The following is a 12,697-nucleotide window of genomic DNA, read 5'->3' on the forward strand; positions in this document are numbered from 1 at the left end:
CATTCTCTCCACAGCCTGTTGTTTTGCAGAGAGGGAAACTGAGGCTCAGAAAGGTAAAGTTAGCTTTTATAGGGGATCATCAGCTGGGATCCAGTTCATTGGCCTCCAACCCCCCAACCTGGCCCTAAGGTGTCCCACCCCCCAGAGGATGGAGCGGGACACACCTTCCTCTTGGTGATGCTGCGGAGGAGCTCGGCCTGGCTCCTGAGCAGCCCCTGGCCCGCCAGCTCCCGCTCCTCCTCCACTCGGCTCTCCCGCTCCAGCTGCTGGAACTCCAAGTCCTCGAACAGCTTTGTCTCCGTCTCCAGGGCCTCGGCCTCCTTGAACAACAGTGACAGAGGGGGTCAGGTGGTGCGCAGGATACGGCTCCGGGCCTGGAAGTCCAGGCCACAGAGGTGGGAGCTCTGAGGGCTGGCCCCAGGGAAATCGGGGAAGGGACCTGACCCCCCCCAACCCCCTTTCCTCTGCTTGGCTCTGCCCCTTGCTGGGGGCCTCAGCGCCTGGAGTAGCAGAAAGGAGAGAAGCACTCCCCCCATCCTGCCCTGTCCCCTCCAGGCCACAGCACCGACCCTGGTGTCCGGCAGGTACTGCAGGGCCCAGGTGGTCCCGTCCCACTGCTCTCCTCTCTTCTGGGTGGGTGGCCCTCGGGGGCCAGGGAAGGGGGGCTGGTGAAACTGACCCTTCTCAGCTGCTCCTGTAACTGTTCCCGCACTGACTCGGGGCAGTTATCGACCTGCGTCTGGAGCTCGGCGTAGAGCGCCTGGCGGGCCTCCAGGTGCCTTCGTCCCGCGGCCAGCTCCGCCCTCTCCTGGTCGGCGGGGGGGGGGGGGAGGGCGGGCACAGGGGAGAAACAGAACACACACTCCTCAACTCCGGCCCGCGGGCAGTGCGGCTGTTGGGGGTGGGGGGTGCGGCCGGGGCAGGAGAGAGAGAGCCAGCAGGGAGGGGGTGGGGGAGCAGGAAGAAGCCAAGGAGGAGCTGAGGAGGGTAAGCCAGAGGAGAGAGGAAGAGAGGGGGGGAAGGCGCGTGGAAGAGGTGATGAGCGGGAGAGGCCAGGAGCTGCCGTGGGAGACGGGACACTCGCAGGTGCACGGGCCGCGTGAGACAGCCAGAGGAGCGGGTCTCAGGCAGAAATTTTGGTCTCTTGGAGTCCCCTGGACTAGAAACTGTTTGGGGGGGGGGGTCCGAAGGAAAGCCCTCTGTTTTCTCTCCAAACCCGTCACAAACACCCAGCCTCGGGCTGCTGTTTCTCCCCCTGCCGCCGCCTGGAGACCAAAATTTCACCCTGGGGCAAAGGGTAGAGCCGGTGAGGGTTAAATCGTGACTCGCAGCGGGAGATGTTAAAGCTTGGGGCAGTGCAGGGCAGCGGGGACCCCAGCCCAACTCCCTGGGCCTCCCTCCCTCCTGCCCAAGGTGGATGTGGGGGGCTGGGGCACTGCATGCTGAACTCCAGCGGGATGAGGGTTGCAATTAGTTCGGCCATTGCCATGGCAACAGGAGCCCCAGGAGTGGGTACAGAGAGGAGGTACATAGCTCTGTCTGGGGCGAGATGACACCTCTGAGGGTGGGAAGGGGGACGAGGGGTGGATCTGGTGAGTCACCCCTCCGAAGGACAGGCAGAGGAGAAACTATGATTACTGATTCCAAAACCAGAGTGGGGCCATGGGCTGGGGAGGAAAGCCGAGTGAACCCTCCCCACGGCCACTACCTCCTCCCCCTACCCCCCCCAACCACCTCAAATAACTGGGTCCAGGAAGAAGGCAAAGTCCTAGACTCCAGTCGATGCCAGATCAGTGAGACATAAAGTTAGGCAGCTTCCCCCAGAAATGCTGAGCTTACATGAAGTAAGTCCCTCTGTGGGATCCTGCCCCGCCCTCCCAACCCACCCACCCTCCCACCCCCCATCTAGGGAGAGGAGGACCCAATCAGCCCAGTTCCTGGGGTCCAAGCAATTCCCCTTCCTTGGACTCAGCCTTTACAACACCCTATGTTCCAGATGGATCAGGGGTGGGAGAAGGGGAGAGGCCTACCCGTTCCTACCCTCTGGCTGGCGTATTTCAATTTGGGAAACCCCAGAGGGGGAAGCTAGGAAGGGCAGCCATGGTGTGGCACAGGGAACCTGTCCAAGCCCTCCACGGGCCACGTCACCCCAGCTGCACCTCCAGACCCTCGGCTGCTCCGGAAGGAAGAGAGGGAAGGGAGGCGGATGGCTGGCGGATAGCCAGCTTTTTCCCTGTTGTGTAGGAAACCACCCACAGTCTATGGAGGCAGTGCCCAGGGGCTCTTCCAAAGGGGGGCGCTCTTCAGGCTGAGGAGCTCTCAGCCAGGCATTTCCCCCAAGCTCTACCCCTCCTCCCAATGCACCACCAAGTCAAGTTGAGCTGTGCCCCTGTCCATTCCTTTCTGATCAAAACCCTGGAGTCCCACACCAAGAAAGGAAGGAGGCAGAATTAGGTGGGGAGAGGTCAAGGGCACAGCGGTGCCCCTGGAGTTAGTACAAAAGCAGGCGTGGCTCAGCCCTGCCTGGGTGGCACCGGCAGTTAGGGGCATGCGGAGAACCCAGGACAGTGATTAGAGGGGGCGTTAGTGCAGGCCCGATTGGTAAGCATGGAGTTAATTTTGGCACAGAATTTGGGAGTGTGGTTTTGGGGGCCAGAACCAAAGCTCCAAAAAAAAAAGGGGGGGGGAGCGGTGTCAAAGAATTTTTAAGACTCTCAAAACTGGGATAGGAGGAAGATGCTCTCAAAAAATTCAAAAGGAAAATTAATTCTTGGAAAAAATACTGTCCAGTCCAGAAAGAGGTGGCCCCTCTCCACACTCGAGCTTCTGGCATGTGGTTGAGCATCTGGGGCCTGGGGGCAGGGCCGCTGTGGGACGGAGCGCCCCCTGCAGGCTGGCACGGACTCTGACGGGGCAGGGGCGGGAGCCGGGACCACCTGGGACGGGAGGCTGCCATTCCTGAAGGCTCTGGGGAAGCAGAGACGTGAGGGCCATCTCCCAGAGATCACATCCTGAGCACCCAAGGCATGCCCGGAGGGAAACGTTCTTTTGATGGAGGGACCCCATCCCGAACCACTTCCCAGCACCAGCCCCTCAGGCTGTGCTCACTGCCCCAGAAGTGGCTTTGACACTGCCTAGAAGGGCCACGAAGAACCGCGAATGGCAGGCGCCCAGAGGTAGCACAGAGACCCAGACAGAGGAGATCCCAGACCCCAGCCCAGCCCCTGACAGTGCCCTTCAAGCTGGTACCTTCCACAGAAGACAAGGTCCCCTGCCCCAGGCGACACAGGCACCACCAGGTCTGCAGGATGGCTGATGAGGGAAGGGGTAGGAGGCCTAGAGGAGGCACTGCCCCGCTCCCAGGCCGCCGGGAGCCAGCACCGGGCCAGGCCAGCTGTGCATTACCTTGTCCCTCTCCTTCTGGATGCCGGTCTCCAACGTCACCAACTTCTCCTGCAACTGGTCCATTGCTTTCTGCTCCTTCTGCAGCAGTGCTCGCTCAGCCTCCCTCTCCCCCTGCAGCAGTGCTCGCTCCATTTCGGCCTGGGGGCGACACCGAGGTCCCCAGCAAGGCCCGTCAGGGCGGGTGATCTCAGGCCGCTCCCGGAGGCCTTCATGTTGTGCAGGGGAGGAGCAAGGCCCGGGCCCTCCTGGCTCACCTCTCGGGCCGACTCCTGCAGCTGCTGCTCCAGCTCCTTCACGCGGACCTTGAGCTGCTCCACACGCCCCAGCACCTGGGCCCGCTCCTCTTCCAGGGCCAGCACCTCTCCTTGGAGCTTCGTGCCAGGGGCATCTTCATGCTGGCGGGGAAGGAGGCCATCAGCTGTGGAAGCGTAGAGCTTCCCCCATCAGACTCCGGGAATGGAGCCCCATTCCTCAGGGCTCTTGGAAGGGGTATCTAGACTGAGAAAGGAAGCCAATTCCCCTCCCTGCAAGGGAAGCCACACCCACTCAGGTCAAGGCAGCGGAGGTTCACCACTGAGGGCCAGGCCTGGAGGACGCCCCAAGGAAAGGCGGGTCAGAAAGCATCTCTGCAGCCTGGGAAATGCACCAGGACGGCCTCACTTCTACACCTCTCCTACCTAGTCTCTTCCCAAACCTGCCCCTTCGGTTACCTCCCACACATTGAGCCTTGGCCTCCACCATGGAGGCCTCCTCTGCCCCCCACTGCCCCCCAGTGGGTCGGACCCAGCCCCTCTCACCAGGTGCCCCTCGGCCCCACCTCCTGCTGGGTGCTCTCCGTGCTGCTACACTCCTCCTTGAGGTTCTCCTCATCTGAGCGCTCCACACACTCCCACAGGCGCTGGGTGGCCCCTCCAGGCTCCTCGGTGTTGCTCCCAGTGGCCCCTGAAAGGCCTCGGGAGGTCCTCCGGCCTGCCAGCGCCAACGCTGCAGTGGCTTCCCCAATGCTGGGCAGCTCCCCAGCCTCAGGCCCCCCGTCGGCCCGGCTGTACTCAGCACACAGGTTCAGGATGGTCTCCAGGCGCTGGCGTTCCTGGGGACGGTGCACAGAGCAGGGCATGAGAGGGAGGGAAGGAGGAAGGTCGGGTCCTCGTGGAGCTGCAGCCAGGCTCAGCGAGCCATCAGAAGAGAGAACTAGGACCTAGGTTCTAGGGGCTCAGAAAGAAGTCAAGAGAGCCCCAAACCCAAGGCTGGAAGAAGCAAAGGTAAAGAGGGTGTCCCAGGAGCAGGGAGGAGGAACCAGGCTACTGTGCCACCTGCCCACGTGGCTGGCCCCTCCCATCTTCCTGTTTCCTTTCCCTCTTCGTTCTGTTCCGAGGGGGCTTCCTTGGGGACACGCAGCAACCCAAGCCAGGGAGCAGGCTAAGGACCACAAGGAGATGCTGACAGACACGCAGGTGCTTGGGCTGACTTGGATCCACAGCCATCTACACACACAAAGGTACACAGACACCCCCCCCCCACACACACACACCAGTCCTGACCCACAAGGACACAACACGTGCGTGCTCTGTGCATACACTCAGGCAGGCCCACACAGACACCAGCCCTGGCATGCACGGACGCACGCCGGCACACACTCACGCCGATAAACACAGTCTAGCGTGCAGACAGGTGGGCACGGACCTAGACAGGGTGGGAAAACAGGCCCACAGGCAGCTGGGGAGCTCAGGTTCCCGCAACGCTGCGCTCAGCCTTTGTACAGCAGGCCGAACAGACCTGGGACACGGTCCTCCTCCTGCCCACCCCAGCCATAAGGCACTCAGGCAGCCCCCCACGTCTCACCAGCCAGGTGAGTTGCTGCCCGCCCTTGAGCACCCAGGCCCAGCCATGAGCGCTCCGAGTGCCTGGACCATCCACCCCCACCCCACAAACAGCCCCAGCCAGATACCTCTCCGGGGCCCATGGGGTCAAGGAGGGACCGTGCAATCACGCTCACGATCTGTGGCTCCCTCTCTCATCCACAGCACCAGAGTCGTGAAGCTCCACCCCCTCCAGGTGCCCACGGTCCTGCAGGGGACCTCAACCTCAGGGGTCCCTCACTGCACAGTGTGGCCGGGACCCCAGACACGTACCCAGCTTCTCTCCTGCTGCCTCCTCAGGTCCATGTCAAAAACAAAACCAGGAACAGAGGCTCAGCACCCGAGGAAGCTGGGCCAGTGCCCCGCCCCTGCCCCAGGACCCAGATAAGCAGCTGGCTGGAGGTGGGAAGGGCCAGGCGGGCGGCCTCCAAGATTTAAAGTGGCAGGTGGGACAGGTCAGGGCTAGCGATGAGGTGTGCCCTGCTGCCTGGGCGTGGGGAGGCTGGGGCCCTCACTCTGCCTTCCCAGATTCACTGCTCCCATTCCAGGCTGAGCCCCCAGGGCGGTCCAAGCACGCTCCTCCTGGCCAAGGCAACAACAGTGAAGACGAGATAGAGTGCCAGAAAACACTGGGATCCGGCCTCATTGCTCTGCTCTCTCCCCAGACAGGACACAAACACACTGGCCGGTGCCCTCACCTCACCCAAAGCGGTCCCAACCTCTTCTGAAAAGCCCTCCAGACAAACCTCATTTCTGGTTCTCCTCCTCAAACCAATCTCACAGTCGCTGGGCCCCCCAGCAACCCCGTGCTGCTCACAATCCATTCTCCTGTCCGCGTGTAGAGCCCCCATGAGCTCCCTGCGCTACCCACTATCCGGAGAATCCTGGCCCCCACCCAGCTCAGATGCGGCCTCCAGGACAGCTGCCCAGAGCCACACCCGGCCCCCAAATACAGCCACTTGCGCGCACGCCAATGCACACAATCACAGTCGCACAGGCCTGGGGTCGCCCTTCCCTGCCACCCACCCACCTTCCCAGATGATCCTGCCTGGGCCACGGTGAGCAGCTCCCACCCATTTGAAAAAAAAAAAAAGAAGAAAGAAAGAAGGAAATTTTCTCAAGAAAAAGGGGCTTTTCTAAAAAAAAAAAAAAAAAAAAAAGCAAAAATAAAAAAATAAAACAAAAAAACAAGCCTTGGAAAGACAGGAGATTGCAATTCCTGCTCTGCCAGAACTTGCTGTGTGACCTTGGACACACCTATTCCCCTCTCTGGGCCTCAGCCTTGTCATCACTAAGACCAGCTTCTCAGACTGAGAGGTGCAAGGCCTCACCAGAAATATGGTGCGTTTTCCTACAGCTTTGTCATAGGTCAATAACACAAAATTCAATTTATACATTAAAACAAATGCTATGTTATCAAAAAAGCAAAATTAACAAGAACTTAAAATAAAGACTTTGAGACTGCAAGCAAAGTTCATCAGGGCACCAGACCCTGGAGCTACAGGTCACTAAGGTGCCCCCTGGAAGCAGAAAAGCGGGAGAAGCCCAGGCCCTTCCAAGCACCCCCCCCAACCCGGCCAGCAGGCCTGCCCGCGCCCTGGCAGAGACTCCGCTGTGGACAGTGGTGCCTCCGCGGCATCCGCTCACCAGCCTCTCCATCTCCTGCTCCCAGAGCCGTTCTTGGCGCTGGTGCCGGTGGTACTCCAGGAGGTCGTCCTCATTGTCACTGATCTCTGTGATGCTATTTTTCCGCTCCCGAGTGACAGGCACCCGCAAGTCCCCACTGGACAGCTTCCTCTGGGCACGGGGGCTCTGGCGGGGCGAAGCCCCTGTCAGAGAGCCCAGACTGTAGGCTGGGCTCAGCCTGCCGCTGAAGCTGCCCTTGCGGGGTGCCAGGGACTCCCCAAGCGTGGGTGAGGGGCTCCGTGTCCTCCGGCCCCGAGCCCCCAGGGTCAGTGAGAAGTCCTCTGGTGAGGCCCCATGGGCGGCCCAGCGCCGGGGCCGGGGGCTGTCTGCTACTTCTCGGGGGAGCTTGGGATCTGGAGCCGTCCTGGTGGGCATGGGGGAGAGTACCCGTCGGGACAGAGAGGGGCTCAGCGGAGGGAGCTCTCGCATACTGTCTAGGCCGCGCCGGCCCAGGCGGGGACTCTCGGGAGGCTGCAGGGTGCGGGTGGCTGACCCGTCGGAAAAGGTTCGGCCCACCAGCTGGCGCGAGGGGCTCGTCGTCAACACCCGCTCGGTGCCCGGCAGCTCACGGAAAGGGCTGGGAGGGCGGTCCTGGAGTGTGCCAATCTTGTTTCGGGGAGCAGGGACTGGAGGCTGGAACTTGGGGCTGCCAGGAATGCTGGTGGGTTGGCTTCGGGCACCGGAAGCTGGGTACTCACTCAGGCTGATGGCCACCACGGGCAGCTGTCCTCCCAGCCGGGGGCTCTCGGTGGCTCTGCGGGCCTCCGCCAAGACAGTGGCTGCAGGGCTGTCTGTCAGCAGACCTCGGAGGCCAGGACTCGGAGGCCTCTCATGACCCCCCTTCCTGCCCAACCGGGGGCTCTCAGAGGCGCGGGCACCACTCGGCCGGGACTGTGGGGGCTGCAGGGCCAGATGGTAGCTGGAGGAACGGGCGGGAACCAGCGGGGGCATGGAAGGTGCAGGCTCCTGCCCGCTGGGTGAGTGGCTGGCGCAGCTTCCACTGCTGGCCGGTGAGGAGAGTGGAGAGAAGGCTGGAGAGGTGTTCTCATAGCTGGAGCCCACAGACATGGCACCAGGGCTGGTTGGGGGGGACAGCAAGTAGCGCCCACCATTAGCCATGGGCGACAGCGGGGAAGTCGCGGCAGGCTTCTTGCCAGCAGCTCCAGGCTCCTCTAGCACCAGTGAATCCATGATCTCCTGCAGGTCCTTCTCAATAGAGCTCACCAGCGAACTGTGGCTGGCACAGGCGGAGGGTCCCCGGGTTGCAGGCTGTGCGGCGTGGTTCCCATTCACCAGGCTTTCGGACTCTGCTGTGAGAAATGCAAAGATGCCTCAGACCCTCGTCTTCAACTCTGGGGAGCTACAGGTGCACAAGAATGCGGGCGCTCTCCGACCTTCTCCTAGCAGGGGCCAGAGGAGCCAGGTGATCTGGGTGCTTCTCTGCCCCTGACCTGCTGGGCAGCCTTAGATCACCTGCCCTAAGTTCCCCTCTCTATAGAGGAAGGGGATGGGGGCTGTTCTGCCGGCTCCAACGTTTCCTGACTCACAGCAGGGTTGCTAACAATGCTGGGCACTCCTAGGGCTGCTGGTGGTGGGCTCACCCCGAGAGGAGGGTCCTCCCTGCCTTGGCTTCCCCAGCCTCCCAACCCTCTCCTTCAGGAAGGGCAGGCGGACATTCTGTAAAGGGGCTGGGGGCATGCTGTGGAGCTGGCCAGATGTCTGGGGTGGGGGGATCCAGTCTAATAGGACAGGAGGGCCTCCCAGCTCAGCAGCGGAACCCAGGGAAAAACACAAACCCAACCTTCGGTGCAGGGCAGGAGGCGTTCCCCACACCCCTCTGTGCAGTCGGAGGGGAAGCCAGGCTGGCCTGCAGATCAGTGCCTCCAATTATCAGCCCATTAAGCCACGCCAGCAGGAGCCTGCCTTTGCCCCGCCCCAGGCCTCGCCAACCAACCAGAAGCCCCTAGAACCGCTGCCCGGAAAGTGGGAGTGGCAGGACAAGGCGAGGGTGAGAGCCCGGTAAAGCCAGCCACGGTGTGGGCTGGGAACCCAGGCTCCCAAGGGGCTCACCGGACAGCCACAGGTGACACAGGTGGACACCCGTCCCATTACCACACTGACACTTGCCATCCCACAGCCCTCTGAATGCCCGTGCAGAGTTTGGGGGCTGGGCTCACTGCTGGCCTCCTGGTCTCCACCCAGCCCCACCCCCCAGGCAGCTGGGTTCAGGGGCGCTGGTCCCCTGCAACAGGCACCAAGTCTCCTCTGAGCTTTGGCAATTCACACATCATCTGCAGCCGGTCAGCTGGGCAATCAGCTGGCTTGGTCTGGGGGAGGGGTAGGGCCCACAGACCTAATCACCAGCAGGTGGGACCCACCAGCACCTGCACCGGTTCTACCTAAGGCTTCCCTCCTCCCCCTAAGGCCACCGTCAAGGGTGAGGTTCCCAGTGGTGACACAAAAGACGCCTAGTGGTTAGGGTCCCAGACACTGAGGTGGCATCTTCCGGGGCAGTGGGGCTGGCAGAGCCCTCTGTCCCTTTGGGCACATGATTCCCCAATCCCAGCCAAGCAGCACTTCTTGGATCTCTCCCAGTAGCCAGACAGCCTGGCATCCTCCTCCCGCGGCCCAATGGCAGGTGGCAGCAAGCCTAGATCGTGGGTATTGTCCTGCCCTGACACCACAAGCACGGCTGGAAGGGGCAGGGAGGAGGACAGTCCAGGAGTACCGCCAACCCAACCCCCGGCCCCAACTGGGCGTCTACCTGAGCCAGGACTGTAGGGGGGCCCTGGGGCCCGGCCCCCTGCCGGAATCATGCTCTTCATCCACTTGGCTTCGGCTGGGTGGTTAAAGCGGAGGAAGGTGGACTGGCCCAGGCACAACATACAGCCTACAGAGAGAGCAAATGCTGAGAAGGGCAGACAGGGCTGAGGCAGCGTCACCCCGAAGCACTAGTGGGCTCCGGAGAGCCCCGCCCCCCCGCACTGTGCGTGCCACAGTGGCAGTGTGGAAAGAGCACTGGTGTGTGAGTCCCACATCCTAACTCTCGTTGCTAGTGGTGAGATCTTCGGGCGAAGTCACTTCCCCTTGGAGTCCGGTTCTCTCGGTAGAGAAACGAGGACAGAACCACGGACCTTGCAGAGTTAGTAAGACAATGTCTGAGACGGCGTCCTGGGATCGGAGGTTCTTCAGAGAACACAGTCGCCCATGTCCCCCCTAAGCTGTACCAATGATCCATCCATCTGCCCCTTGGGCGGAAAAGTCAGTCTGAGAGGCAGCAATTTCCAGGATCAAAAAAAGCTCTGAGACAGGGGACAGGGAAAACCCATGAATCAGTTAGATGCCCCCCAGAGAAACCAGAATTTGCTTCCTGGCTCCCACTCCTTATCACCCTCCTTATCATTGCATGGCCTAGGGAGAGCCATCACCCTCTTTCTCTCGGACAAAGCACGCTCTGGCCTGACGTCTTCCCGCTCCTTGGTCTTCTCTGGAATCCAGCCAAGCCGAGGGCCAATGGGCCCTGCCTCAGCCAAGCACATTCCCAGGCAGCAGACACAAGCCCAGTCCTGCCCAGTAAGTGTGACTCCATGGAGAGGGGAGGGTGTGTGGGCGCCAAAAATGTAGCCAGGGGCACCAAGAGTGTGCACAGCAGCAGGTGTGCCCACGGGCACCTGAGCCTGGCTCACGGCACTCCTTCTCCTGGACAAGCCACAGGATTCCTGCAAAAGATGCTGTGTTGGGAGACACCAGAGGCCAGGGCCCTCTACAACCACCCTCTCAGCTTGTCCACACCCATGCCCCCAGCCTATTGACCCAATCTGGTGCCACTTGGCACCCCCGAAGCTTCATGCCAGACCGAGCTAAGACTGGCAGGGAAGTCTACATTCCTGGACGCTGAGACAGTTCAGCTCAGGCAAGCCACAAGGGCAAGGGGCATCCAGGCCACATGGATACCGTGGCAGGCCCCCCACTGAGAAGCTCAGAAGCCCGCCCACGCTGGTGGGGAAGGGGCTAGCCAGCTGAGCAGTCCCTAGCACATAACCGGAGTGGGCAAAGCCACCCACTGCTCCGGCACGCCCAGAGGCTCTCCCAAGCGGTGGGCACCAACAATTCTAGAGACTGATGGGTGGTCAGGCGAGAGGGGAGCCTACCCCACCAAGCCACCAATCAGAGGAGCTGATTCCAGAGTAATCATAACCGGAATAAATAATAGCCAACCCCACTTACACCTAATTACAACCACAGCTGTTTCAGAACAAGTCCTGCTGGCCCCTCCCCCTCCTTTCAGCCCTTTAACAAGCTAATTAATAACGAGTTCGCAGGGTCTAGACAGACCCACTCAATTCTAGATTGATGGTGAGAAGGGGTGGGAAGGGGTGGGGTAGGGTAGGGTGGGGGAGGATATGGGAGCCTCATCACACAGCCCAGCCTGGACAGAGGTGTGGAGCCTGAGTGGATTCCAGCCCATCCTGCCAGGCCCACCCAAGGAGGCAGTGGGCACCCAGGGACCCTCAGCCCTGGCTTCTACAGCTGAGAGCTCCCTGCCCCCTCTTCTGCCCCTCAGCCTCCTGCACTGAGGGGGTGTGGCCTGGCTGCCTCTAGGCTATAAATAGGTGATGCCAGGCAGCAGAGCTGGATCTGTATTAATAGAGCGGGCAGGAGGGCAACAGGCCTCAGAGCAGCTCCCTCCTGCCCAAATTAACTTTCTATTTGAACTCAGGGGCCCCAGGCATGGCCCCAACTCTGGTCCATCCTGCCCCAAGGGCCTGCCTAGCCTGTTTCTGGGAGGAAACCTCCTTGGGTCCACTCCTGCCCGGCACCTCCAAGGGTCAGCCACTCAGGGAACCCCAAGAACCTCTCCTCCCCGTTAAAGTTGTGGTCCGAGCCCCCATCCCCAAAGGGCCCAGCTGTGTGTGTGCAGGTGGGTGGGTGAGAAGCTGCACATCTGGTGGGGGGGGGGGGTGGAAACCAGGGCAAAGGGGAGGGCGGATCCTATCTCTGAGAGACACGGAGGGGAAACACCACACACGAACACACTCTCCTACAAGCTCGCACATAAACCCGCTGCCAGAAACACCCAGAGAGGCATACAGGCTCCCGCACTCGCGGGCTGACAGGCACAGCTCAGCTGCCACACAAACGGAACGGACCGGCCAAAGGGAGGCTGGGGTGCGGGGAGATGCGAGGAAGGGCCCCCGCCCTTCCATCAGAGACCCCTCTGGGCCCAGCACGGGCTTTCCCCGTCCCCATCAGGACCCCTCTGCCCCTTCCGGAGGCGGGTCCATGGAGGGGACTTCCGAGCGCGGAGGGAAGGCGAGGTCTGGCCGGCCGAGGGGTGGCCCCGAGCCCAGACCTCCCACTCACATGTGCAGGGCACACATGCCATCGAGTCTCACAGCCCCCCCCACGGCTCCCCAAGGTGAGCCAGACCCCCACACACACCCGCGGTCGAGTCCCCCCACCGCAGCCCGCAGACGCCCCTCACAGGCCCCCGCCCCAGCCCCTCGGCGCCCGCTGCCCGGGAGCGGCGGCCGGGCGGGCGGAGCACTCACCGGCGAGCCCGGACCTCCGCAGCGCCGGCCCCCGCTAGCTCGGGCCCTCGGGGCTCCCCGCCCGCCCCGGGCCTGCGAGGGGGCGGGCCGACCTCCCGCGCCGCGGGCCCCGGGCTCGGAGCAGCCAGCCGCCAGGCAGCCAGCAGCCGCCAGGGCCCGGGGAGGGGCGGGCCGGCCACCGGCGGGGGAAGGGAG

The 12,697-nt window shown here is 62.2% G+C and overlaps 1 protein-coding gene across 22 annotated transcripts in view; it reads right to left on the bottom strand.

Moving 5' to 3' along the window:
* The window catches only part of PHLDB1 (pleckstrin homology like domain family B member 1), a 44,815-nt gene that overhangs the window by 20,440 nt on the left and 11,678 nt on the right, over nucleotides 1-12,697 (bottom strand). For 12 of the 22 annotated variants that reach the window (XM_013054929.2, XM_013054935.2, XM_013054937.2 and 9 more), the window contains exons 5-11: nucleotides 9,715-9,840; nucleotides 6,912-8,260; nucleotides 4,223-4,495; nucleotides 3,660-3,800; nucleotides 3,406-3,543; nucleotides 680-808; nucleotides 165-320 (exon numbers count right to left, since the gene is read on the bottom strand). In XM_013054929.2, the coding sequence (XP_012910383.1) occupies nucleotides 165-320; nucleotides 680-808; nucleotides 3,406-3,543; nucleotides 3,660-3,800; nucleotides 4,223-4,495; nucleotides 6,912-8,260; nucleotides 9,715-9,840 (2,312 nt within the window). Of the gene's footprint in view, nucleotides 1-164; nucleotides 321-679; nucleotides 809-3,405; nucleotides 3,544-3,659; nucleotides 3,801-4,222; nucleotides 4,496-5,537; nucleotides 6,371-6,911; nucleotides 8,261-9,714; nucleotides 9,841-12,502; nucleotides 12,666-12,697 lie in introns of those variants that run through there. The other 10 variants (XM_013054940.2, XM_013054939.2, XM_013054936.2 and 7 more) reach the window with 5 other exon arrangements.

This window comes from Mustela putorius, unplaced genomic scaffold, assembly GCF_011764305.1.
Source record: "Mustela putorius furo isolate JIRA1106 unplaced genomic scaffold, ASM1176430v1.1 tig00000460_pilon_pilon_pilon, whole genome shotgun sequence".
Classification (NCBI taxonomy): Eukaryota; Metazoa; Chordata; class Mammalia; order Carnivora; family Mustelidae; genus Mustela; species Mustela putorius.